At 53.9% G+C, this 26,170-nt stretch overlaps 1 protein-coding gene across 2 annotated transcripts in view; it reads left to right on the forward strand.

The window, feature by feature from the left end:
* The window catches only part of KCNQ1 (potassium voltage-gated channel subfamily Q member 1), a 380,806-nt gene that overhangs the window by 99,916 nt on the left and 254,720 nt on the right, over positions 1-26,170 (forward strand). For both annotated transcript variants that reach the window (XM_005904430.2, XM_070360257.1), the window contains exons 7-10: positions 3,845-3,955; positions 4,224-4,319; positions 6,194-6,316; positions 7,196-7,340. In XM_005904430.2, the coding sequence (XP_005904492.2) occupies positions 3,845-3,955; positions 4,224-4,319; positions 6,194-6,316; positions 7,196-7,340 (475 nt within the window). The remainder of the gene's footprint in view (positions 1-3,844; positions 3,956-4,223; positions 4,320-6,193; positions 6,317-7,195; positions 7,341-26,170) is intronic.

Raw genomic sequence — 26,170 nt, forward strand, 5'->3', positions numbered from 1 at the left:
CTTCCCAGGCCGGACTGTGTCCTGGCAGGGTGAGGCCAACAGGTCTGGGGGCTGCATGGGGGGCTGGGTGAGGACAGGGCCCCCAGATATTCACAGGCAGGGTCTGTGGGCCCCGCCCAGTGTGGGGGCCCATGTCAGGCCCTCCTCTGGAGTTGGGGAAACTGAGGGCCCAGGGAACAGTGGGCCGCCCCCCACCCCACAGTGTCCAGGGCTCCTCCCCTGCCTGGACTCCGTGCAAAGGAGGGGGTGCCCTGCAGCTTTGATGGGAGGGTCCACAGGACCCCAGGCCACCGCCAGCTCTGAGTCCCTCCCGCACCTGTCATGGGTCACGTATGCGGCTGAGACTGTGGGCGCTGAGAGCTCAGCCAGAGAAGGGTCTTCACGGCCGGGTGTTGCGGGTTGAGTAGGGTCCACAGGGCGGGTCCGTCTCTCCATCCTTACCGTCCAGGGATGGATTCTTACGTGGACTCAGCAGGCCCAGTGAGGGTGGTTTCAGGCCTGGTTTCCTCTGGGGTGGGGTTCAGCCCTTGTCATCTGGAGAAAGAACTTTCCGGCTTCAGCTCGAGTGAAAGAAGCATGGTCAGCATCCGGAAGACAGGCAAACAGGAAGCAGTGAGGTGACCCGGCCAGGAACTGGGGTGGAGCCTCGCTGACCTGCCGAGTGACCCTGGGCCTTGCTGGGTGTAAGGTGGGTGCCCACTTCCGAGAGCCGGGGGAGGACCGTCAGCGAGAGCTCGGAGAGCCTACGGTGTCCGGGGTGTGCTTTAGTCGCTCAGTCGTGCTCGACTCTTTGTGACCCCGTGACCTGTAGCCCACCAGGCTCCTCTGTCCTTGGATTTCTTCAGGCGAGAATACTGGAGGGGGTTGCCATTTCCTTCTCAAGGGGATCTTCCTGACCCAGGGATCGAACCCGGGTCTCCTGCATCGCAGGCAGATTTTTACCGTTTGAGCCCCTGGTGCCCAGTGAGGGCTCAGCAAAGGCTGGTTGTGCATTTCAGGGGCCGTTACTGCTCACGGTTCTCCTGGTGGCCCCGCAAGCCAGATGCCAGGCAGTGACCGCCCCCAGCTGATTCACACTCGCGTGTCTGTGGCCGCCGAAGCCCTGCTGGTCCTGAGGGTCCTGCTCCCCGTGGCCCACACGTCGTGTGTGCATGTGTGTGTTTATGCCCCTAAGCATGTGGGCCCTTCCTGACCCCTCGAGGCTGGCAGCAGGCACGGGTGGCCCCGGGCACACCGGGCAGCCTGCCCTGGGGCCAGGGCAGAGCTGTGACCATCTCAGTTTCCCCATCTGTAAAATGGGGTGGCAGCAAGTCTGCTTCTGAGGGCCAGCTCCCCGAGAGGCCACGATCCTAGGAAGGAGGCCCTTCTTCCCACTGCTTCAGAGACATCCCTGGGGTGACAGGGCCTCTTGACCCGGCTGGTTCTCCCCGCCGGCACGTCCCCGAGGTCCTGTGTGTGCGGGGCACTGGGGCCTGCAGGGGTCAGCCGCCCCGGCCGCATGCGCTCAGAGACTTGGTTGCGGACGGTCATGGTTGGTCGTGGTCAGCTGTGGTCCTCGCTCTGTGATCCCTGGGAGGCAGGAAGGGCCGCCGAGGAGATGTCTGCGCCGGGCGCCCAGGGCAGAGTCCGGGGCCTCTGCTGAGGGGCTGTGGGCCTGGCCCTGCCGAGGGGTGGATGTGGCCTGGGCAGGGCCCAAGGGCCCACAGCATCCTGCCAGGGGCTGTGTGGGGCTCCCTTGTGCCCCCCAAAGGAGGGAGAGAGGCAAGCCCCCGCCCCTGCAGTGCTGGCCCCACGGCGCCCTGACCCCTGCGCCTTCTCGGCCGTGGTGATCACAGGCTGGTTTCCAGAGGCAGAAGGGGTGCTCGCATGATGAGGAGCCCTGGGCCTGCATGGGTTTCGGTGCTTTTATTTATGATTTTCCTCGGAAAGGAAGCGGGCTTGTTTGGGGCTATATGTTTGCTTTTGTTTTTATCCCAAGTTTGCAAGCCTGGCTGGGTGGGCTTCTCACATGCTGGCTGCTGTCCCCCCAAGCCAGGTTGGAGTCTCTGGGGGCAGCCCCACAGTGACTGGTGCTGGGCCCTGGGACCACTGCACCCACCTTTTGCCACTTTGAGATAGTCCTGCCACCCCCCCAGCCCCTCTCTCTCTGCACCTCTCCTTCCCCAGGGCCACCCTCTCCCTGTTTCCATCTTTTCAGCCTCCTCCCTGAGGCTGGGTGAGGCCTGGAACCGCCCCCAGCGCAGCAGCCTCTAGCCTTGGGTTTGTCCTCTGCACCCTCCCATCCCGGCCTCACAGCAAGGAGCCGGGACGTACAGCCCTGGTTTGGGGCCACCGCTCATTCAGCAGTGGTGAGACCCCGTCAGACGGTCCGGAGCTCACAGCGTGGCTGCACGTTGGCCGGGCCGTGCTGCACCCCTGGTACGAGCGCTGTGGGTCCACTTCTGTCTTCGCCCCCACTCCTGGCCGCCCCTTCCCACCCTGGACAGATGGCCGTGGTCTGCAGGGTGGCGGCAGGCTGACCACGTCCCCAGTGGAGCCGGGCTCCTAGGCTGGGCCTCCTGCTCCCCCCACAGCCCACTGGCGTCCATGAGGCGGCTTTAGAAAAGAGGAAACGGAGTGACACTGTGCGGTGTATCGGGGGGACGGGCAGGCCCTCTGGAGTCTCCAGTCCCGGGTCTGTGCCCGGGGGACGTGCAGCTCGGCATTCCGGATCGCCTGCCATCGGGGGCGAGCACACAGGCCGTAAACAGCCCATTCCTGAGCTGCTTGTGTCTGTAAATTCAGGAAAAACAAACAGCTCTGTGGGGATGGGCCGTTTCCTCCGAGAGCTGGAAGGATGTCGTTAACTTGACAAAGGAGGTCTGTGACAGGGTCTGAGGAGCCTGGAGCGTGCCCTGCACCAGGGGGTGGGGAACACCTGGCCTCCCGCACCGCGGTCCTCACCCAGCCTCCGAGCCCAGACTCTTGGTCACTCTCACTTCCCGGGGCCTCTTGCCTCTGCCCTGGGCTTCCGAGCCATTGCGTGTACCCATCTCCTTGTGGACGACTGTGCTGGTCTCTGTCTGTGTGGACACATGCAGACCCTTCTGCAGAGCACGCTGAGTGGCCTGGCTCGGGGGGCCTGACTTAGGGGAGGCCCAGCCACCCGTCACAGGGCTGTATGCATGTGCTGACGGGACGAGCTGGGACTCTGGGCACCCTGGGTCCCCTTGCCAAGCTCAGAGCTGACTCCTCGAAAACCCAGCAGGCAGCCCACGGCCCAGGTTCTGGCGCCGGCAGGCACAGCCAGGGTGAGTCCCGAGGCCCTGTGAGCCAGCCTCAGATGCCAGCAGCAGGCGAGCCTGCGGCGGGATGAGGGGCACAGGGGATAGCAGTCCCCACCCCGCTGTTCCGGCACACACCCTGGACGGACAGCAGCCCCACCATGGACAAGACGGCTCGTCTGGTTCTCCCAGAAAGAAGGGCGCATGAAGCATCTGGTGCCCAGGCTGGCGTCTAGAAGCAGCGTGCCATCTGTGGCCAGGCTCTCTGTGGAAGATGGGCCTGGGGTGGGGGCTCCTGGCCTCCTGGGCGGTGGGCCTCCTCGGCACGGGGTGGGGTGGTGCAGGGAGGCCGAGCTCCCGTGCACACGCCGTGGACTTGCTTCCTTTGTAGCATTAGGTTTGGGCTCCAGACCCTGTGCGCTGGGGCTCTGGCCTCGGAGCTGCCCAGCCCATCGGTGCAGGGCTCTCTCCCTGGCCTCTGTATGCATGCAGCAGGTCTCGGGTGGAGGGGCTTCCGGCTGGACAGACACCCGTCCTGAGGTTCTGGGGCTGATCGCTGCCTGCTGTCCTCCTGCCCGCAGGTCACGGTCACCACCATCGGCTACGGGGACAAGGTGCCACAGACGTGGGTGGGGAAGACCATCGCCTCCTGCTTCTCCGTCTTCGCCATCTCCTTCTTTGCGCTCCCAGCGGTAGGTGTGCTTCGGGTTGGTGGGGCGTCTCCATGGCCCCTCAGCCTCCTCTGGGTTCTGGGGGCTGGTTGGGGTGGGGGACACCCCGTGAGCAGACACCCAGAGGTGGCCCACTCAGACCCCCTAGCTTGCTCGCCACACGCAGGGTCTCTGGAGGCACTGATCTGGTCTGTGGGGCCCGCGGCACGGAGCCGGGCCCAGGGCGCCCAGTTTGCCTGCGTCCCGCTCCCGCGTCTGCAGGGCGTGAGCCTCCCTTCTGTCCTTCCAGGGGATCCTTGGCTCTGGCTTTGCCCTGAAGGTGCAGCAGAAGCAGAGGCAGAAGCACTTCAACAGGCAGATCCCGGCGGCAGCCTCGCTCATCCAGGTGACGGCCTCCCGCCCCGCAGCCTTGGCAACGTCGTCTGCTCGTCCGTGTGGCCTTGTCACCCGGGGAACACGCACCGGGTCTGCTCGGGGAACCGAGCGTGGCCCTCGGCCCCCAGCACAGCTGGACCCTCTCCCACGGACCCCCTGAAGGGTGGAAGGGCGGCGGGCCACGGCACGGACTCGCCTGCCCGGTGTAAGCCCTGTCCCGGGAGCTGTGGGATGATGCCAGCCGGCTGGTGGGAGGCATGGTGCTGGGGAGCCCAGCTGCCCCTGTCCTGCGGGCCAGGCTCAGGGACGGGGAGGCGGCCTGGCCAGTCCTGCCGTGCCTGCTCCTCGGGACCTGTGGCCTCTGGCTGCAGTGGCCCCCTGAGTGTCTGCCCTCAGCCTCATCTGTGTGGGGGCAGGTCTGGGAGGGAAGCAGGAGTCAGCAGGTGGCCGTCCCCCAGGGGGTCAGGGCCTGCCTGTGCAGCACCCACGGGGCTCGGTCCTCCCGGCGGGGCCCGGTGACCCAGGAGCGCGGGCCACCTTCTGGACCTATACCTTTACCTCCCAGAGGCTCGCGTCTCTCCAGGGCCGAGGCTCAGAGCGCCGGGCCTCTGGGGGTGGGGCGGGGGCTGCAACTGCCCTGAGGCCCCTTGTCCCCCCGCCCCCAGGCTTCTGTGACGAGGCTCCAAGCCCGACAGCAGTGGGGAGAGGCAGGTCCCAGAGGCAGGCGGCCCTGAGCCCCTGGACGTGGGCTCCAAGAACAGCCTGGAGCGCAGGGCAGGCCTCTCAGTGCCAGTGAAGCCTGGGCACAGGGACCACTGGCAGACGGTGGTGTCCCGAGGTGTCCACCCAGAGCCTGGGAGCAACAGGAGCGGGCCTGGGGCTGTGGACGGCGTGGCCGGGCAGGGGCCGGGAGCAGGGCCATTGTCTCGTGTCAGCCCAGACGCGAGCCCCTGTGCCCACCAGGGTGGCCCGGCCCCCAGGGCTGAAGGACCCCTGGGCTGCAGCAGTAGCAGCTGCAGCTGCAGCTCAGCGGGGGGTCTCTGCCCTGTCCCTCTGGAGCCTGTCCGGAACCACCGCCTGGGGCTGGACGCTAACCCTGGACAGGAAGGAAGTGGAGGCAGCGGCCCTCGGGCTGGGGGCTCGGGCTCCGCAGCTGGTTTTATGGCTCCACAGCGTCTCTCAGGGAGACCATAAATCAGGCAGCAAATGGCCCGCCTGCAGGAGGGGGTCCGTGGACTCCCCGCGGGGTGGGTGTACAGCCTCGTGCATGCCTCCCAGGAGATGGGAGAGGCCTGGAGGGAGATGAGGGGCAGCTGGAAGCTCACCCCTGCCTGAGGGGCCGGGGCATCACTGCCCAGAAGCGTGTCCCTACCGCGTCTCCCTGGCTCCCATGGCCGGCAGCGCCAAGGCCCTCAGGGTGCGTTCTCCTACGAGCTCCTGGCCACCCTCCTCATCCCCAACACCCTGCTTCTTCCAGGTCACCCCACGTGGCAGCTGCCAGGAGGGTCTCTAGGCCTGAGACCTTCACCCACACACCCTCTGGAGGTTCCCAGAAACTGGGGGTTCCTGGGGGGCGGGTGGTACTGCCTCCTGGACACTCAGTCCTGCCTCTGCTGGCCTGAGGCCCTGCCCCTTGGCGCTCCCTGCGAGCGCCCCACCACAGCGTCCCCAGGGGTGGATACAGGGACTGGGGTTCGCAGGCTTTTGTGCTGTCTGAGCGTGCGCACCGCCTGGGGAGGCGGGGGCGGACTCAAGCCTTGGGAAGGGGCTGGTGGGTGGAGGCCCCGAGGCCCAGCCAGCAGGGGGCCCAGGAGGCGGTGTGGCTGCAGGGCCTGCACGTGGGCCTGTGGGTGAGGTGACAGCCGCCCTTCCCGCTGGTTTCAGACGGCCTGGCGGTGCTACGCAGCGGAGAACCCGGATTCCTCCACCTGGAAGATCTATGTCCGGAAGCCGTCCCGGAACCACGCCCTGCTGTCCCCCAGCCCTAAGCCCAAGAAGTCCGCCATGGTAACCGCCGGGTTGCTATTGGGGGGAGGCCGCGTCACAGCCAGGGTTGGCCCTTACCCTTCAGTCCCGCGTAGCCGCGTCGTCGTGGGCACTGGGAGTGTGCACCACGCTGGGCTCCCGCCATCCGGGTGGCCCAGGACTGGCCCCGCCGAGGCCAGCGCTGGGCAGGTCCAGAGGAAGGCACCACAGGGAGAGGCCCGGCTGGATCCTGGCCAGCCCTGCCGGCGGGGTGCTCTCCACAGGGCCTGGGTGTTGGGCTGTCTGTGCCGGGCAGGTGAGTGGCAGGGTGGCCATGGCTGCCTGGCTCAGAGAAGAGGGCCTTGGGGGTCTCGGTAGAAGGGAGCTGAGGCAGGCTCAGGTGTGAGTCCCGAGAGTGCAGGGTGACTGGCCCGGCAGCGGCCTGCCTCCGGCCCGCACCCACACCGCCCTGGAGAGACGCCGTCTCCCAGGCGCTGGCTGCCTGCGAAGCCTCTGCACCCGCCGTTTGCTCTGCCAACACTTCTCCCAGACCCCAGCGTCACCGGCTCGCTCACTTCCTCCCAGTCACCACCTCAGAGACGCGTCCGCTGTCCCTCCGTCTGTGCACCCCGCTGCCCCGTGCTCTCAGCCCCACCGGCCACAGCCCTCATTGTCCCCTGCCCTGGGGCGCTCCTGTCTGCTTACTGTCTGCCAGTTTCTGTCCGCCTGCCCCCGAGGCTGTGAGCTCCCGGGGGACCGCTGGCAGCACCCCACACTGCAGCCCCGCCCGCCAGTGTGTGAGGGTCCTGGAGCCCGGCCCTGGCAGGTGCCCTGAGTGTGTTGCCAACAGTGGTCAGGGGTCAGCAGAGGGCCCCGGCAGGGGATGCGCAGGACCTGACCACTTCCTGTCTGGATTTCTAGGTAAAGAAGAAAAAGTTCAAACTGGATAAGGACAACGGGGTGAGCCCAGGCGAGAAGGCGCTGGTGGTTCCCCACATCACCTGCGATCCCGTGGCGGAGGACCGCAGGCCCGAGCCCTTCTCGGTAGACGGCTATGACAGCACTGGTGAGGAGCCCCCACTCACGGTGGGAGTGGGGGTGGGGGTGGGGGGGGGGGTGGGGACGGGCCCTCCCTCAGCTCTGAGCAGGGCTGCCAGGGCCTGGGGGGTTGGGGCAGCCTCGTGTCCCCAGCCGGTTGCTCTTGTCCTGGGGATGGCTGGCACTGCCACGCCTGCTCCGTCAGAGCGGGCCCTGTCGCTCATGGAAGTCCTGCCCTGCCCTGCCTTGGGCTCTGGGTTTCTGGGAGCCAGGCCCTGCCTCGGCCGTGCTAAACGCCTGGCGCCCAGGCCTGGCGGAGAGGAGGGGCCCACGGTTCATGTGGACCCCTGTCCCAGGGGGAGTGGGGCTGAGGGTCCTAAGCCAGCCTGTGTGTGCCCACAGCTGGTCCCTGCTCAGCTCTGCAGCTCTGCTGTCTGTCTCCTCCGTGTCCACCTCTCCCCTCTTCCTGGGACCCCCAGGGTTCCAGTTGGCACCAGGATATGCCAGTGTGTCAGGGGCTGAGGCTGGTGCCGCTGTCTCAAGTGTGGCCGAGGGGGCCGAGCCCATGTGGTGCTGGTGGGTGCCTGGTGCCCTGTCCGCCAGGTTTGTGGGTGGCTAAACCGTGACGTGACCTCCGTGTCTGGATACGGCCTGCGGAGGGCAGGGTGCTCTGGGAGGAGCCACGGCCCATCCGCGCTCCTGAGGCTGTCTGTAGGCGTCCTCTTTGGGAAGCTGGGTGTGCAAGACCCAGCCTGGGTGCCTGGGGTCTCCTTACAGACTGTCGGGCCCCTGGGATGCGCCACCCGCCTGCCCGCTGCCATGGGCACAAAGGACGATTGTGCCCGCCGTCCGGATCTGGGCAGGACCATTGTCACCACGCAGATGGGGCTTTCTGCGCACACTAATGCTCAGGTCGGCACGGGGCGGAGCCATGCTCGCTGTTGGCTGAACACGGAGCCCCTGAACGCGGCGTCCATTCAGCCCGCACGGCATTGTGGAGTCCTCCGTGTTGCCTGCGGAATGTTAATGAGGGAGCAGGGCCGGGAGTCAGGCGCTTTCTGTGGAATGGCCTCGCACGGAGGGCTTTCTCCTTCTTGCCAACGAGATAAGTCTACCCAGCCCAGAGCTGCCGGCCGGGCCCGGGCACGCAGAACGCCTCTGCCCAAGGGGTCCCTGATGCACCCACCCGGTGGCTCTGGGGAGCCCTGGGGTGGGAGCAGGGGCGTGCCTCCAGGGTAGACGCTTTCACAGGGACAGGCCCACAGCCCCACTCCCAACACTGGGCACCACCCGCTAGGCTGCACCCAACTCCCACGCCAGACCCTGACTTGAACGTCTCCGCTCCACACACAGTGCCTGTCTGCAGCACACACCCCTAGCCCTGCCCACGGTGCCCGCCGCGCCACCCACAGAGCGTCCACCTGCATGCCTCTCCCCGCCGCAGGCAGGGCTCTCTGTCTCGGGCTGGCGGCTGCTCGGGCTCCTGTCCTATGACCCTGGGACCCCGGGTCCCAGGCACAGCCGGTCTGTGGGTCCCAGAGCCCTGTTGAATCTGCTCTAATCCCCGGACGGTGGCCCCATCTACACGGCCAAGGAAGGGCCTGGCAAGCAGCAGGACCATCTTGGACAGAGGTGTTCAGGGGCTGGCTGTTCCTCTGCATGGTGACCTGGATGCGGCTTCCCGCGGTTCCTCCGCCTCCTTCCTGTGGGGCTCCCACACGTGCGAGGGCTCTTCCCATCTGTGACCTTGACCAGGCCGGTGGCCCTGGGCCTGAGTCATGACTGGAACCAGCAGGTGCTGGGAGGGCCAGATGGCAGAAGGCCACGGAGCAGGAGGGGCCACAGTCAGCTCTGTGCCCTGTGGGATTTCCTGGGGTGGCACCCATGGAGCAGTGAGCAGGACTCGGTCAGGACCCACGGGCAGGACTTGGTGGCAGGTCAGCTGGGAGCTTGCAGTGATGGTGTCTCGGTGTGGGGAGCGGGGAGGAGGCAGAAACCAGCAGGAGAGGGGACCTGCGGCCTCGGGGGTTCCCCGGGTATCGGTGGAGTTGGGGGCAGCGTGAGGTCTCTGGGTGAACAGAGCCGTCTGCTCCCAACACAAGGACTTCAGACAGAATTTCAGAGAATGAAGGGCGGGAGCCCACGTGCCCGCTTTGTGGAAGGACCATGGCGATGCACAGAGACCTTGCCTGCTCCAGGGGTTTGCGGCGCCCTCACGCCGTGTCCCACCCACCAGGTCCAGCCTCTTGCCTTCCTGCGAGTGGAGGCTGTGTGAGCCCCGCCCCGGTACTGACCATGGCCTGGCCGCCTGCCTGCCTCCGGCGCCTGCACCTCCCTGAGCAGCGAGCAGCGGGCAGGACAGGCTCTCGCGCCAGCACCCTCCCGCTTGGTGGCCTGCTGCGCCGTGTTTTGCTTCGACTTTGCAGACTGTGCTCGGCATTAGCGGCTCATTGTTGACAGTGGAGGCTCATATTTGCTGACAGATTTGCCAGTTTTCTGTGTCTCGGTTGGCGTTTAATTTCCTTCTTCCTGAAGCCGGTGCTCTCTTCCGGGACAGGCTGTCGATGGCCCACTCGGTTCCTGCTTGTCTGAGATTTCCGTATTTTACTTTTGCTCTTGAACCATGGTCCAGCTTGCTAGAACAATACAGGTTGAGATCTGTATTTTCTTTAATTTTTTAAAAAAAATTTTAAATTGAAATATAGTTAATGTACAATGTACCAGGCATACAACAAAGTGAGTCAGATATATAGATATAGATATATGTCTTTGTCGTATTCTTCTTCACTGTAGGATATCAGAGATTTGCATTTTCTCTGGACGGGCTGGAAGTCCACCACCAGCTCCCAGCTGGTGTGCCCTCTGGAGCTGACCAGCTTCTGTAGGCGACCCATCCTCTCCTCTGATGACCTTGAACCCCTTCTCTTTGACTTTGGTGTTCTGTAGTTTCACAACAAGGTGCTATGACCCCTGACTCTGCGGGTTTGTGTCTTTCATCAAGGGGGAGATTGGCCCTGCAGGGTCACAGCCTGCCACCTGCCCTGACTGCTCTGGTCTCTCCTGGAAGTGTCAGCTCAACCCTCCCGCGCAGTGCTACTCGCCGTCTCTGGTGCCGCCTGTCTCTGTCACGGCGCTGTGCCCTCAGTGATGCTGTCTGGTCTCCTAGCTCCTCACCCGCGTCTCAGTTTCCACCTGTTCTTTCTCTCCCGTGTGTCCCTGTGTGAGGGTCTCATCTGCTTGGTCTTAGCATCCTGTATCTTCCTCGTGCGTGACGTCATGGCTTTGAGCCCCTTGAATGTGCTGATCCCACCCTATGCGTCCTGGAACATCGTCAGCTGCGCTCATGGAAGAGTCTGATTCTGTTCGCAGCGGCCTCTCTGACGCTTGCCTCCTCGTGGGCTGTGGGCTGAGGCGGTGACTGTGGACGTTTTATGTCTGTGGGTTCCTCTGCGCTCCGGTTGAGGAGACGCTGCTCTGGAGAGGCGACCCCGTGAACCACAGCAGGACCTGTGTGCAGTGGGCGTATAGGTGTGGGGCTTCCCAGACAACCTGTGTCACAGGCCCTGTGAGAGCGAGTCTGAGCACGCCCACCGCTCGCACTCTAGGCAGACGGCCGCTGTCCCCGCTGCCGGCCCGTGCGAGCGTTCGCCCGGGCTTTGTGGTGCTTTGTCCGCGTCTGCCCTTTGGCTCTTGGTCCCTCTTTTCGATGTGGAGCCTCAGCTGCCAGTTCCTGCCTCACGTGGTTTCAGGTGCGGCCTCTTCCCTCTGGGGGCCGCACGGTCCCCACTGTAGCTGCTCAGGTGGGCAGCCCAGGCAGCCTGTGGGTCAGAGCCAGGACCGCCTGCCTGCCCTCTCCACTGGGAGGACACGTGCCCGGAGCCAGGTGAGCCCCATGGTGCCCGCAGGAAGTGTGCTCTGTTCCAGAACTTGCAGAGAGACGCTGTCCACTCCTCTTGCCAGAAACGGAAGTCCTCCTCTTGGTGATGGACAGAGCTGCTCCTGATGAGAGGTGGGGCGTCCCTGTTGGCGGAGGCTGGGAGGGGATGCTCCAGGTTGGGACTTCTCTGTGGATCCCTTGAATTCTACTTTTAACACAGACTTGGAGACCCACACCTCAGATACCGAGTCACAGTGCTGTGGGCAGGCCAGGGGTGTGTGTTGGTAACAAGCCCCCGGTTACCCTGCAGCTGGTGGCCTGGGAGCCAGCACGGCTGTGAGAACAAGGCGCTGCTTCTACAGCACCTGCCCACACGCCGCCTTGGCCGCACCTGGGTCTAAGCTGCCGTGCTCAGGACTGAACGGGCTCCAGATGCCCTCCTGGCATCCACCTGCCTGGCCTGGTCTGAGGGTGTGGCATTCTCCTGGCTCTAGACACCACACTTCACTCACGCAGCCCCAGGATCACGGGGAAGTGGTGTCATGAGGTCTTGCAGGCCAGGGCCTGTGACCCCTGCAGTAGGCGTGGGGGTCAGGATGGGCCTGTGACCCCTGCAGTAGGCGTGGGGGTCAGGATGGGCCTGTGACCCCTGCAGTAGGCGTGGGGGTCAGGATGGGCCTGTGACCCCTGCAGTAGGCGTGGGGGTCAGGATGGGCCTGTGACCCCTGCAGTAGGCGTGGGGGTCAGGATGGGCCTGTGACCCCTGCAGTAGGCGTGGGGGTCAGGATGGGCCTGTGACCCCTGCAGTAGGCGTGGGGGTCAGGATGGGCCTGTGACCCCTGCAGTAGGCGTGGGGGTCAGGATGGGCCTGTGACCCCTGCAGTAGGCGTGGGGGTCAGGATGGGCCTGTGACCCCTGCAGTAGGCGTGGGGGTCAGGATGGGCCTGTGACCCCTGCAGTAGGCGTGGGGGTCAGGATGGGCCTGTGGCCCCTCCAGTAGGCATGGGGGTTCCAGATGGGCCCTGTGGGCATGTCCTCACGTCCTGGGTCAGAGCCTTCTCGTTGGCCCTCTTCCCTGCTCCTCACCCCTAGCCCCTCCTCTCAGCCCCAGGGCTTCGCCAAGATGGACTCGCATTCTCTTCTGCACTGCCTTCCCCTCTGCCGTCTGCCCTGGGCAGCCAGTGAGCAGCTTATCAAGGGTACCTGCCTCAGGCCCACTCAGAGCCCTGGGATCCCCGTCCCCTCGGGCTGTCATCCAGATGCCCCGGGTGTCTCACGAGAACCTGGCCCTGACGCATCTGCCCACTCTGCCCCCTGGGCGGCATCCCGTCTGCACCATGGCCAGGCTTTTCCACCAGGACCCCTTTGCCCAAAGGTTACCTCACCGCTGCCCACCTCTTCATGACCAAAAGCTGTCACTCCCAAACTTCAAGCATTTCCTTCTTTTTTTTTCTGATTAAAAATGTGGCATATGCTCCTTGTGAACCTCTGAGACACACACAAGAGAACAATGAAGAAAAGCAAGCTCTGGTTGTCTCAGCGCCCAGATAGCAACTGCTGAGCTCTGGACAAATGTCCTGTTTCCTCACTTGGAAAGAACAGACACACCTGTTCCGCCTACACTGTCCAGTATTGTTCCTACTTCTATCGCTTCTGATGTGATCGTTACCAAGCATCACATTAAATTCTTGTAGAAGGGATTTTTTGCTCTTTCTGCTCACACGTGTATGCCAATGGTTTCGTGTTCCTGACGTTCTGTCTTCGGAAGGGTCTGCAGGGTTATCTGGAAATATAGTGGGCAAGGATTCCGTGACGTGTTTCTGATTTTGCTGAAATTGGATTCAGTATTTTACTACTTCGGTTGGCGGTGTTGCTGGCTTTTAAACTCTGACGAAGAAGTAAAATCCCCAATTAGAGAATATTTAGAAAACTAAGAACAGAAACACTCTGTATCAGATCCTATAATCTATAAAGTATTTAAAGATGACTACTGGTTCATACGATCATACAATGTATCTAAATATGACTTTAAGTCCAATAGCCAAAAGGGAGAAAATAATGAATGACATATAAAAGGCGAAAGAAACAAATCCAGGATTAGAACTGGAGATTTTAACACAGCTATCTCAGAAGCTGACAAAACAAGTAGACAGAAAAGCAGTGAGGATAAATGCGTGTGTGTGCTCAGTCATGTCCAGCTCTTTGCGACCCTGTGGACTGTAGCCCGCCAGACTCCTCTGTCCATGGGATTTTTCAGGCAAGAATACTGGAGTGGGTTGCCATTTCCTCATTGAGAGGATCTTCCTGACCAAGGGATTGGACCCTTGTTTCCTGCGTCTCCCACATTGCAGGAGGATTCTTTACCTGCTGAGCCATCAGGTGTAGCCCAGAATAATCCTTTCAACCAAGATGACCCAGTGAACACTTGCAGACAGTCGTTCTAGCAGGAGCACAGCATGTACTGTTTCCGAGGGTACACAGAACACTCACGAGATAGACGCGGGTTCTGAACCCTAGAACAAGTCCCCGTCCGTTTAAAATGATTCAGGTGATACGTACAGTACGTCCTCTGACCACAGTAGAATCCAATTGAAAATCAGTAGTAAGAAGAGCTCTGGAAAACCCTCACATATTTGGAACCTAAATAACATGCTTCAAATAGCACAGGGCCAGAGAAGAAATCCAAATGAAAAACCAGAAAATATTTCCAACTTGATGAAAAAGAAGTACGGCGTGTCAAAATCTGTAGGTGCTGTTAAGGGTGGCAGCAACACAAAAGCAGGGCCCAGCCAGCCGTGGCTCCTACCACAAGAAACCGGGAGAAGAATAACACACTAACCCCAAAGAAGCAGGAACAAGAAAATGATAAGCTCAGAGCAAAATGAAACGGAACACACAAAAACAAAAATGCATAAATAATGAAATAAAAATACGATTTTTTAAAAAGAATATCAATACAGTTGATAACCCTTTACCCAGAAATATCTGGAGCAAAAGAGAGAATACACAGAGTATCAGGATTGCAGGATTCGGTACAGATTCTACAGACGTAAGAAGGATCATAAGGGACCAGTCTGTAAATTCAGCAACTCAGATGACATGGGAAAATGTCTTGAAAGATGTAAACTACTCAAGATAGATAACCCAAAGAGTTCTCTGCCTGCTGATAAAATCAAAGTTATAGCTCAAAACATCCCCCCAGACATTCTCCAGGACCACGTGGCTTTACTGCTGAATCCTGCCAAACATTTAAGAAAAAATAAAGTCAATTCTAGACAGCATTTCCTGGAAAATTAAAAATTAGGCAAGAGTTCCAAGCTCACTATAAGTTTTACAGAAATTAACAAAACTGAATCTGAACTCATATGGAAATGCATTGCACGTGACCTAGAACATAGAAACACCTTTGAAAATCAAGAAAGCTGGGGCAGTGCATCAGCAGTGTGCTAGCATCAAGGTAAGCAGACAGGCCGGCAGAGCAGCCGAGGCAGCCCGGAGAAGCCTGCATGTTACGGACAGCTGACTTTTGACCAAGATACAAGGGCAGTTTGGTAGAGAAAGGATAGTCATTCCAACAAACAAGGTCGGAACAATAGGATACGCATCTGTCAAAAAAAAAATGAACCTGGATCTGCATCTCATCTCAAATATAAAAATTAACTCACAGGTTGTCATAGACCTAAATGTAAAGTCTAAAAACATAGAAGAAAACATAAGGAAAAAAAAATCTTTGTGACTCTGAGTTACAGATTTCTTAGACATGACACCGAAAGCAAAAGCCAGGCCCTGGAACAAATTAATTCAACTTAACAAAATTACAACCTTTGCTTTGAGAGACACTACTAAGAGAATGGAAAGACACACCGGAAATTGGGAGGAAGCATCTTCAAACCATACATCTAGTAAAGGCCTTGCACCCAAAATATATGAGGGATACTTACGACTGTATGAAGTGAAAGTGAAAGCTGCTCAGTCGTGTCCGACTCTTTGTGACTCCATGGACTATACAGTCCACGGGATTCTCCAGGTCAGGATACTGGAGTGGGCAGCCTTTCCCTTCTCCAGGGGATCTTCCCGACCCAGGGATCAAACTCAGGTCTCCCACATTGCAGATGGATTCTTTACCAGCTGAGGCACAAGGAAAGCCCAAGAATACTGGAATGGGTAGCCTATCCCTTCTCTAGGGGATCTTCCCAACCCAGGAATCAAACCAGGGTCTCCTGCATTGCAGGCGGATTCTTCACCAACTGAGCTATCAGGGAAGCCCTATGATTATATAGTGATGACAAATAAAAATGGGCAAAAGCTTTGAGTAGACTTCATCAAAGAAGATTTATAGGCAAGCATATAAAAAGATACTCTGCATCATTATTGTGCTCAGTCGTTCAGAGGTATCTGACTCTTTGAGACCCTACGGACTGCCCAGCTCCTCTGTCCGTGGGATTTCCCAGGCACGAATACTGGTTGTTAGTCACACAGTCGTGTCCAACTCTGTGATCCCACAGACTGTAGCCCACCAGGCTCCTCTGTCCATGGAATTCTCCAGGCAAGAATACTGGAGTGGCTTGCCATGCCCTCCTCTAGGGGATCTTCCTGACCCAGGGATGGAACCCAGATCTCCTGCATTGCAGGAGGATTCTTTATCGTCTGAACCACCAGAGAAGCCCAAGAATACTGGAGCAAGTTGCCATTTCCTTCTCCAGGGGATTTTCCCAACCCAGAGATCAAACCTGCATCTCTTGTGTCTCCTGCATGGGCAGGCAGATTCTTTACCACTAGCGCCACCTGGGAAGCCCCCATTAAATTATTGGATGTGAAATTGTTAGTCACTCAGTCCTATTTGACTGCTGAAACTCTCGTGGACTGTAGCCCGCCAGGCTCCTCTGTGCATGGAATTCTCCTGGCAAGAGTATTGGGAGTGCGTCCCCATTTCCTCCTCCAGGGGATCTTCCTGACCCAGGGATCAAACCCAGATCTCCTGCATTGCAGGCAGATTTTTTACCATCTGAGCAACTATTAGGGAAATGCAAATTAAAACCACAATGAGATACTACTGCACATTACTATATTGGCTAAATTAAGAAGACTGACCATGCCAAGTGCTGGTAGAGAGGTAGAACTCTTATACTCTCCTAGTGAGACATAAAATGGTGTAGCTGCTTTGGAAGACAGTTTGGCCATTTCCCAAAATGTGAGATACAGGCCCATCATGTTATCCAGGCGTTCTGTTCCTAGGTATTTGGCCAGGAGAAATAAGAGCAGATGCACAAACTGGCACTTATACACTGAATGTTCAGAGCTGTTTTATGAAAAATGGAAAACACCACAGAGCCCATCAACATTTGGATAATTTTTTAGAATATCCATACCGTGGAATACTACTCAAAAATAAGAAGTAGCAGCCTAGATGAACATCAAAATAACGATGATGAGTAAAAGAAGCCGGAGAAGAGCACATACTGTCTTAAATTTATATAAAACTCTAGAAAGTGCAGACAAATCTAGTGTGACAAAAAGATCCATGGTTACTCTGGGATGGGGTTGGGGGAATGGGAAACTTGTTGGGAGGAGGAGGGTACAAGACAGCTTCTGGAGGGTGATGAGTGTATTCAACACATTGATTATTGCACTGGTTTCATCGTATGTCAAAAGTTACTAAATTGTATACATTAAACGTGCAGTTTATTGTATGTCAATTACACTTTAATGAAAAATATAGAAAATATACTTGTCTTAGCAGAAAAAATACCAAAAGTAATTTTTAAAAAAATATTTATTTGGCTATTTCAGGTCTCAGTTGCAGCCCACGGGCTCAGTAGCTGCAGCACGCAAGCTTGGTTGCTCCGCCGCGTTGGGATCTTAATTCCATGTTGACTCTTTGCGACCCCAGGAACTGCAGCCCCAGGCTCCCCGTCCTTCACTGTTTCCTGGGATTTACTCACACTCATGTCCGTTGAGTCGGTGATGCCATCCAACCGTGCCATCCTCTGCTCCCCTCTTCTTCTTTTGCCTTTAGTCTTTCCCAGCATCAGGGTCTTTTCCAATGAGTTGGCTCTTCGCATCACATGGCCAAAGTACTGGATTTTCAGCTTCAGCATCAGTCCTTCCAATGAATATTCAGGGTTGACTCCCTTTAGGATGGACTGGTTTGGTCTCCTTGCAGTCCAAGAGATTCTCAAAAGTCTTCTCCAACACCACAATTTGAAAGTATCAATTCTTTGGTGCTCAACCCTTCTTATGGTCCATCTCTCACATCCATGCATGACTACTGGGAAAACTGTAGCTTTGACCATACAGACCTTTGTCAGCAAAGTGATGTCTCTGCTTTTTAATATGCTGTCTATGTTAGTCATAGCTTTCATTCCAAGGAGCAAGTGTCTTTTTATTTCAAGGCTGCAGTCACCATCCACCATGATTCTGGAGCCCAAGAAAATAAACTCTATCACTGCCTCCACTTTTTCTCCTGTTTGCCATGAAGTGAGGGGACCAGATGCCATGATCTTTGTTTTTAGAATGTTGAGTTTTAAGCCAGCTTTTTCACGCTCCTCTTTCACCCTCATCAAGAGGCTCTTTAGTGCTTCTTCATTTTCTGCCATTAGAGTGGTATCATCTGTGTATCTGTGGTTGTTGCTATTTCTTCCAGCAATCTTGATTTCAGCTTATGATCCAGCCAGCTCAGCATTTCACATGATGTCCTTTGCATATAAGTTAAATAAGCAGGGTGACGATATGCAGCCTTGTCATACTCCTTTCCCAATTCTGAATCAGTCAGTTGTTCCATGTACAGTTCCAGCTGTTGCTTCCTGACCTGCATATAGGTTTGTCAAGAGACAGGTAAGGTGGTCTGGTATTCTCATCTCTTTAAGAATTTTCCAGTTTGTTATGATCCATTTTGTCAAAGGCTTTTGCATAGCCAATGAAACAGAAGTAGATGGTTTTCTGGAATTCCCTTGCTTTCTCTGTGATCCAACAAATGTTGGCAATTTGATCTGATTCTTCTGCCTTTTCTAAACGCAGCTTGTACATCTGGAAGTTCTTGGTTCACATACTGCTGAAGCCTAGAGTATTTTGAGCATTACCTTGCTAGCATGTGAAATGAGTGCAATTGTATGGTAGTTTGAACATTCTTTGGCATTGCCCCTTTTCAGGATTGAAATGAAAACTGACCTTTTCCAGTCCTATGGTCACTGCTGAGTTTTCCAAATTTGCTGACATATTGAGTACAGCACTTTAACAGCATCATCTTTTAGGAATTCCATCACCCCCACTAGCTTTGTTTATAGTGATGCTTCCTAAGGCCCTCTTGACTTTGCACTCCAGGATGTCTGGCTCTAGGTGAGTGACCACACCATCGTGATTATCTGGGTTATTAAGACCTTTTTTGTACAGCTTTTCTGTGTATTCATGCCACCTCTTCTGAATCTCTTCTGCTTCTGTTAGGTCCCTGACCAAGGATCAAGCCTATGTCTCCTGCCCTGTAAGGCAGATTCTTAACCACTAGACCACCAAGGAAGTCCCCAAAAATAATTTTTAAAATTTATATCTTGAGGAAAATAGTTACCACTCATATCATAAACATAGGGCTCATTTCATCAATATATTAAGAAGCTCTTATAAATCATGAAGACAAAAGATACAAAAACCGTTCTCAGAAAAGAAAATGCCAGTGATTCTTAACGATGAGAAGATGCTGAGAACCTCAGTTACAAGACATGCAAGTTAAAGCAGCAGTGGAATTTTTAGCTTCTCTGATTATTAAACATCAAAGAGTGGATAATACTTTATGGGTGAATGTACCGGGACAGCCTCCACCTCATTGATGTTGGAAGGTTAAGTTGCTACAGTCTCTATGGAGACAAGATAATTTCAGTGAAAATGAAAAACGCGTACACCCTTCAAAACCCTGACAGAATTTTATTCTACACTGATATTACACATTTACACAATGATCCATTTTCACGATACTGATTTCTACGATTGTTAAACGGCAAAAGATAGCGCATCACAGGCCTACCTGTCGGTTGAGGTCTGCGTAAAGAAAGTGTCGTGTGTGTGTTAAACACCCATTGAAACCGTGAAACCGTATTCTCAGTCCTGACGAGAGACCTCCCTGACATCTGACCCCAGAAATAAAAGGGGCTCAGGTTCAGAAGAGCAGGAAATCTGCCATCAAGGGTGTGTAAATATGATGTTTTACAAAAGGGAACTCTGGCTACCTTTTTCTGTGTTCTGGAACAGTTTGAAGAACTTTGCAGTTATCTTCTCTTTAAAGGCGGAATATTGGAATTAAGTTGTAAAACTATCTGGTTGTAAAGCCATGTTTTAAAGGAGATCTTTAGTCTCCTCCTAGTCTGGTTTATGGTAATTTGTTCTAAATAAATTCACTGCATCCTTTGGGGTAATTTATTCATTGCTATTTAACTCCCCGAGGATTTATGTTGCCACTTGGTAACAACGATTTGTCTCTCTTGGTGATTTTATGTCTTCTGCATCTCTCATCTCTTTCCCCTTGCTTGAGCTTTATAGTTTTGTCCTTTTCCCTTCATCAAATTCATGAGAGAGTCATCTGTCTTATTTATTATACTCATTATCAGAAAGCTACCTTTTTTTGCTATTTTTGTTTTCTACTTCACCAGTTTGGGCTTTTATGTCTATTAATTCCCCCTTCCTGGTTAACCTTATTAATGTTTAACTTAATTGGGAGTAACAGTATGGTTAATTAGTCTTTCTTTTAAGAAGCATTTTAAAGGTTATAAATTTTCCTCTGATTACAGCATTAGTTATGACACATAGATCTTACTGTGTAATATGTTCCTTCTCATTGCTTTCTTGATAGTTTTTATGTCTTGATTTTCTCTTTAATCTAGTGTTCTTTTAAGAAATGTTTTCTTAATTTTTAAGCAGTACCTTTTTTATTACTGTTATTTATTTCCATTTTAACCAGGCTTACAATGAGAGGATGTGGCCTGTGAAATCTCTACTTTTTTTCATGAAGGTTTTCTTTCTGTCCAAGTACAAAAATAAAATCATTGCTTTTGTAAGTGTCCCATGGACCTAAGTTAAGAAAGTACATTTTCTATTTGCAGGACATAACTTTATTTGTACACACAAATAAAGTGTACACAGAAATGGATAATACCACATACATACATCACACACAGCTGCTGCTGCTGCTGAGTCGCTTCAGTCGTGTCCGACTCTGTGCGGCCCCATAGACAGCAGCCCACCAGGCTCCGCCGCCCCTGGGATTCTCCAGGCAAGCACACTGGAGTGGGGTGCCATTTCCTAATCCCATACATACACAGGCACGTACATATATACTTACTCACTGTGTCATGCAGATCTGCTCCAACCTTCCTTATTTTTATTTTTTATTCTTAACACATTTGCCGAATTCTGAAATGGTAAATCCTTCCTTCACAATTATGTTTTCAAAAGTCAAGTGGCAGATTCACGGAGTGGTTGGGAGCACAGTCTGAGAGCCGGCCTTCCTGGGCCGAAGCCAGGCTCAGCTACTGCCTTCTCTGTGCTCAGTCTCTGTATCCATGAACTCAGGATCCTAACAGGGCTGTACCCAGGAGTGCTGTGACGACTGAGTGAGCAAAGACACACAGGTGCCCCCCAGGGCCGGCATGGGGCCAGCAGGCTGGTGTCTCTGGCCTCTGCTCCAACCCCCTCCCCTCTTCCCTGCCTTCCACTCAGCACCTCACGCCACGGATCCCAGGGCTGATCTTTTTTCCTTTCGCTTTCTCGGCTTTGTACTTTGCAACACACACCTGCAACTCTACAGAGGTTTACCGTTGTCATTCAGTCGCCTAGTCGTGTCTGACTCTTTGCGACCCCGTGGACTGCAGCATGCCAGGCTTCCCTGTCCTTCACCGTCTCCCAGAGTTTGCTCAAACTCACGTCCATTGAGTTGGTAATGCCAACCGATTTCATCCTCTGTCGCCCGCTTCTCCTCCTGCCCTCAATCTTTCCCAGCATCAGGGTCTTTTCCATTGTGTCGGCTCCTCACATCAGGTGGCCAAAGTATTGGAGTTTCAGCTTCAGCATCAGTCCTTCCAGTGAACATTCAGGGTTGATTTCCTTCAGGACGGACTGCTTTGGTCTCCTTTAATGCATGTTTTTCTGCAGTCCTTCCTTTATATTGGCATGGTTACCTTACTTCTATGACCTATGTTAACAATCTAAGATTTATTCTCGTGTTTTTCCCAGTGCTCATAATATACAATGAACTAAATATACATGATTTAAAGGGGGTTGATCATGGATTTCCAAACACATGGGACTGTATCATATATGCTTCTCTGTATCTTGCCTTTCTCATTCAGTAACATGATAAGACTCCCTCCAAGGATGGTAGATGAGCTCATTCTGAAGTTCAAACCTTAGGTCTTCCTGGATGGTCCAGCGGTTAAGATTCCATGCTTCTGGTGCAGGGGGATATGGGTTCGATCCCTGGTTGGGGAACTAGATCCCACCTGCCGCACAGCCAAAAAGTGAAAAATAAAACTTAAATCTCTCCTTTATTCCCCTTGGTATGTACACGCCACAGTGTTCCCTATTGCTGAGAATCCGTTTTGCATCAGGTTTTGGCAGATTTTCTAAAAGCCTCCCTTGAGCCCCACTCCCCTACATACGAGTACAGTAGCCCCCATCATCTGTGGTTTCGCTTCCCACAGTCCCAGTTACCTGTGGTCAACCATGGTCCAAAAATATTAAATGGAAATTTCCAGAAATAAACAATCCATAGTTTTCCAGAAATAAGCAATCCATAAGACTGTGTGCCAGTCTCAGAAGCATGATGAAGTCTCGCACCTCCCGCGCTGCCCCCCAGGAGATGAATCACCCCTTGTCCGGCGCGTCCTGCCCTTTACTGACTTGGTGGCCCTCTTGGTTATCAGATCGACCTCCATGTGGTTATCAGGAGACCCTTGTTTTATTTCACAGTGGCTCCCAAAAGCAAAAGGACTGATGCTGGCCGTTTCATGTCCCAAAGAGAAACCGTAAGGGGTTTCCTTTAAGCAAAAAGGTGAAAGTTTTCAACTTTTTAAGGAAAGGAAAAAAAAAATTGTATGCTTAGACTGCTAAGCTCTGTGCTAGGAACAAATCTTCTGTCTGTGAAAGAATGAAGGAGGAATGATTTTGTGCTAAATTTTGCTGCCACACCTCACACTGCAGGCTGCAGTCACAGTGCTTAAGATAGAAAAGGCATTACATTTGTACAATAAAATATTTTGAGAGAGACCACATTCATATAACTTTTATTACAGTGTATTGCTATTCTATATTATTGTTGATCTCTTACCGTGCTTAATTTATACATCAAACAATCTAAATTATGATATAATTTAAATATAAGATTTATTATATTTAGTATGGAGATTCCTTAATAAAAAACTAAAAATAGAGTTAGCATATGATTCAGTAATCCCCCTCCTGGGCATATATCCAGAGAACACCATAATTTGGAAAGATGCATGCACCCCAGTGTTCACTGCCGCACTGTTTACAACAGCCAGGACACGGGCAACCTAAGCGTCCTCAGTATATGAGTGGATAAAGTCGTGGCATGTATACATGATGCAATACTGCAGAGCTGTAGAAAGAAATAATGCTATTTGCAGCAACGTGGGTGAACTAAGAGATTATCACACTAAGTGAAGTAACTCAGAGAAAGACAGACCCTATATCACTTACGTGTGGAATCTAAAAAATAATACAAACCAACTCATTTACAAAACAGACTCACAGACATGGAAAGCAAACTTACGGTTACCAAGGGGGAAAAGGAGGAGGGGAAAGTCAGGAGTATGGGGCTAACACACCGCTGTATATGAAATAGATAAAGTGGGGTTTACTGTATAGCACAGGGAATGAGACTCAGTATCTCACAATAACTTATCATGGAAAAAGAACCTGAAAAAGAAAGCCAATGTGTTTCATATTTGTATGTAACTTGTACATTTATATTTGTAAATTTGTAAAACTTTGAATTTGTATATATTTGTATATAATGAGTTTGTATTTCAGTATATGACTGAATCACTTTGCTGTATGCCCGGAACTAACACAATACTATAAACCAACTGTGGTTCAATTGTACGTATATGAACTTCAGGTTTTATGTGTACAAAAGAAAGCATGCAGGGTTTGCTACTCTCCTCAGTTTTAAGCATCTACTGAGGATCTTAGACGGTGTCCCTGGCGAATAAGGGAGGGCTCCTATCTATGATAATTTCCAGGACGTGTTACTTTTTTGAGACTGCCATAACAAACCGTGACAGACTAGGTGGCTGAAGCAACAGAAGTTTGAGTGTCCCAGAGGCTGGAAGCTAGAAGGCAGGGGTCCGTAGGGTAGATTCCTCTTGGGCACTCTGTCCTTGGAGATGGCTGCCCTCTTGCCATGTCCTTGTGTGGTCTTTCCTCTGTGCGTGCGTGTCTCTGGTGTCTATATGTCCAAACTTCTTATAAGGACACCAGTCTCATGTAATCACCTCATTTAATAGCCTCATTTAACTTAATCGCCTCCTCAAAGGCCTTGTCTCCAAATACGGTCACATTCTAAGGTGCTGACTTTTAGAGCTTCGGCATCTGAAATCTGGACACACAACTTGGCCCGTGACACGGGTGTTATTGGGTATGTGTTGCATTTCAGAGGGCACTGCCAGGCCACCCTCCTCAAGGGCACCCCGACACCTGCCAGCCGTCACCGGCAGCGCAGTCTTCCATCTCGTCAGCACACTGTTGGTATTTGGAGCTGACCATTCTTTGCGGAGGGGGGCTAACGTTGTGGGATGTTTAGCAGCATCCCTGGGTTATGACAACCAGACTATCTAGATCTTGCCAAATGCCCCCTGGCTTGGGGGGGGGGTGGGTTGCAAAACTCCACAGTGAGAACCACTGGGATACCTCAGAGTTTGGGTTTTTTTCTTTCCAATTGTTTATTTGGAAGTGATTTTTAATTACAGAAAAACTGTAACGTTAACAATGAGACAGAAAACATGCACAGACCCTTGACTAAGATGGGATCCACTGATCGCGAGCATCGTGCCCACTTTCTGCACCATTAGAGCCCCCTTTCTGTATGTATACTCACATCACATTTTTTTCTGAACTGTCTGAGAGTAGGTTGCATACTCTACACCCATAGGCCCCTAAACACTGTGCTGCGTATTTCCAAAAAAAACAAAGATGACCGCTGTTAAAGCTCTGGCAAGGTCATCAAACCCTGCCATGAAAGGTGGATCCAGCCCTTCCGCAGTGTACCATCTGCCTCCTGGCTTTGTCAGAGGGCATGACAACGTCCTTGGCATCAATAGCTTTTTTCCCGTCCAAGGCAGGACCCAGGATCCCTCGGCTGTCCATGTCTCTTTCTTGTCGGTTGCTCAGTCTCTAGGTCGTATCGGACTCTCGTGGCCCCATGAACTGCAGTGCGCCAGGCTTCCCTGTCCCCCACTGGCGCCCAGTGTGCTCCAGCTCACGTCCACCGAGTCAGTGATGCTATCTGACCATTGTCTCTTTAGCCTCCTTTAATGTAGATCAGTTCCAATTTCTGTCTTCTATGACATGGACATTATTGAAGGGTACAGTCCGGCCATTGTGGGGTGGAGGGTGGGGTGGGGCGGATGTTTCCTCGTGGTCAGACTTGGGTTGCACACCCCCAGCGCTCACACGGCCCATGTGACGTGGAGTTCCTCTGGGGTTGTCCGATCCCTGAGGCACATGAACGCATCTGCCTCTAACTTTAATCACCCGCTGGAAACACTGTCCAGTTATTTTTCTGCACAGGACACTCTTGCCTTGAAACCCATAAACTATCTAGGGGGCATACTTTGAGGTTATGCAAATAATCCGGCTCCTTATCAAAAAATTCCTCCCAGGTTTAAAGGCTTTTCTTTATTACAGACTTGATCACAGTGACTGCAACATGCTGATTTGCCAACCCCACCGTCCCTTCCTCGGAAGTGCTAAAAGAAAAAATACCGTCTCACTAGAATAGTGTTCCAAGAAAAACTATCTCAACACGCTCCTGTCAGAAGGAAACTCTTTCTCTTCCACTCATTTATTTCTGTTGATCGGTGGTCTATATCCATGGGCTTATGGATTTGTACTATGATCCTTTACTGTCCTTCAGCATTTTGATATTCAAATTGTCCCAGATTTGCCCAGCGGAAGACGCTTCACGCTGACATCTGTGTCCTTGTGACACACGTTCTGTTGTTGCTTGTCTGTTTCCACTTCTTTAAGTTCTGGTGTGACACGATTTGGGCTCTTCCCCAGCCCTGACATCAGTTTTCCCAGGAGCCCTGGTTCCTTTTCATGGAGAATGAAATCACTAGAAACCCAGACCTGGGCGCTTCGTATGCTATTAGATGTCTTTTCTTCTGGGCCCTTTCTGTGCACAGAGTTACATGTACTTGCACAGATACAGATGCACACAGACAGGCACACGCAGAAGCATGTGCACACTTCAGAAACCTTGAGTCCCTACCAGTGGGTCCAGTTCTTCTCTGTCGATCCTGCTTCTTCCTTGCTTGCACGTCCCTCTGCCCACCATGAGATGCCTGGTTCCCCATCACAACCACGTGAAGGCTTGTTGCTCAGTCTACAGTGTATCTGAAACTCTTTCTTAATTCTTTGTTCTCATCACCGCAAAGTCAACACCACTGACCAGCGTCCGGGGTCTGTCTGTAACTGTCCACATCACCCTACTCAAGATTAAGGGTGTGGAGTGAAATACTGTAGTTTCAAATATGGGCCCCCCTGGTGACTCAGAGGTGAAGAATCTGCCTGCAATGCAAGAGACCTGGGTTCGATTGCTGGGTCGGGGAAATCCCTCTGGGGACAGAGGAGCCTGATGGGCTACAGTCCACAGGGTCACATACAGCTGGACACAGCTGAGCGACTAACACTCTCCTAGTTTCAAATACGTAAGGATTAGTGATTTTTCCTCTCCCTCCTCTCTTCAGTGCGGTCAT

The sequence above is a fragment of the Bos mutus genome, chromosome 22 (genome assembly GCF_027580195.1).
Source record: "Bos mutus isolate GX-2022 chromosome 22, NWIPB_WYAK_1.1, whole genome shotgun sequence".
Taxonomy (NCBI): domain Eukaryota; kingdom Metazoa; phylum Chordata; class Mammalia; order Artiodactyla; family Bovidae; genus Bos; species Bos mutus.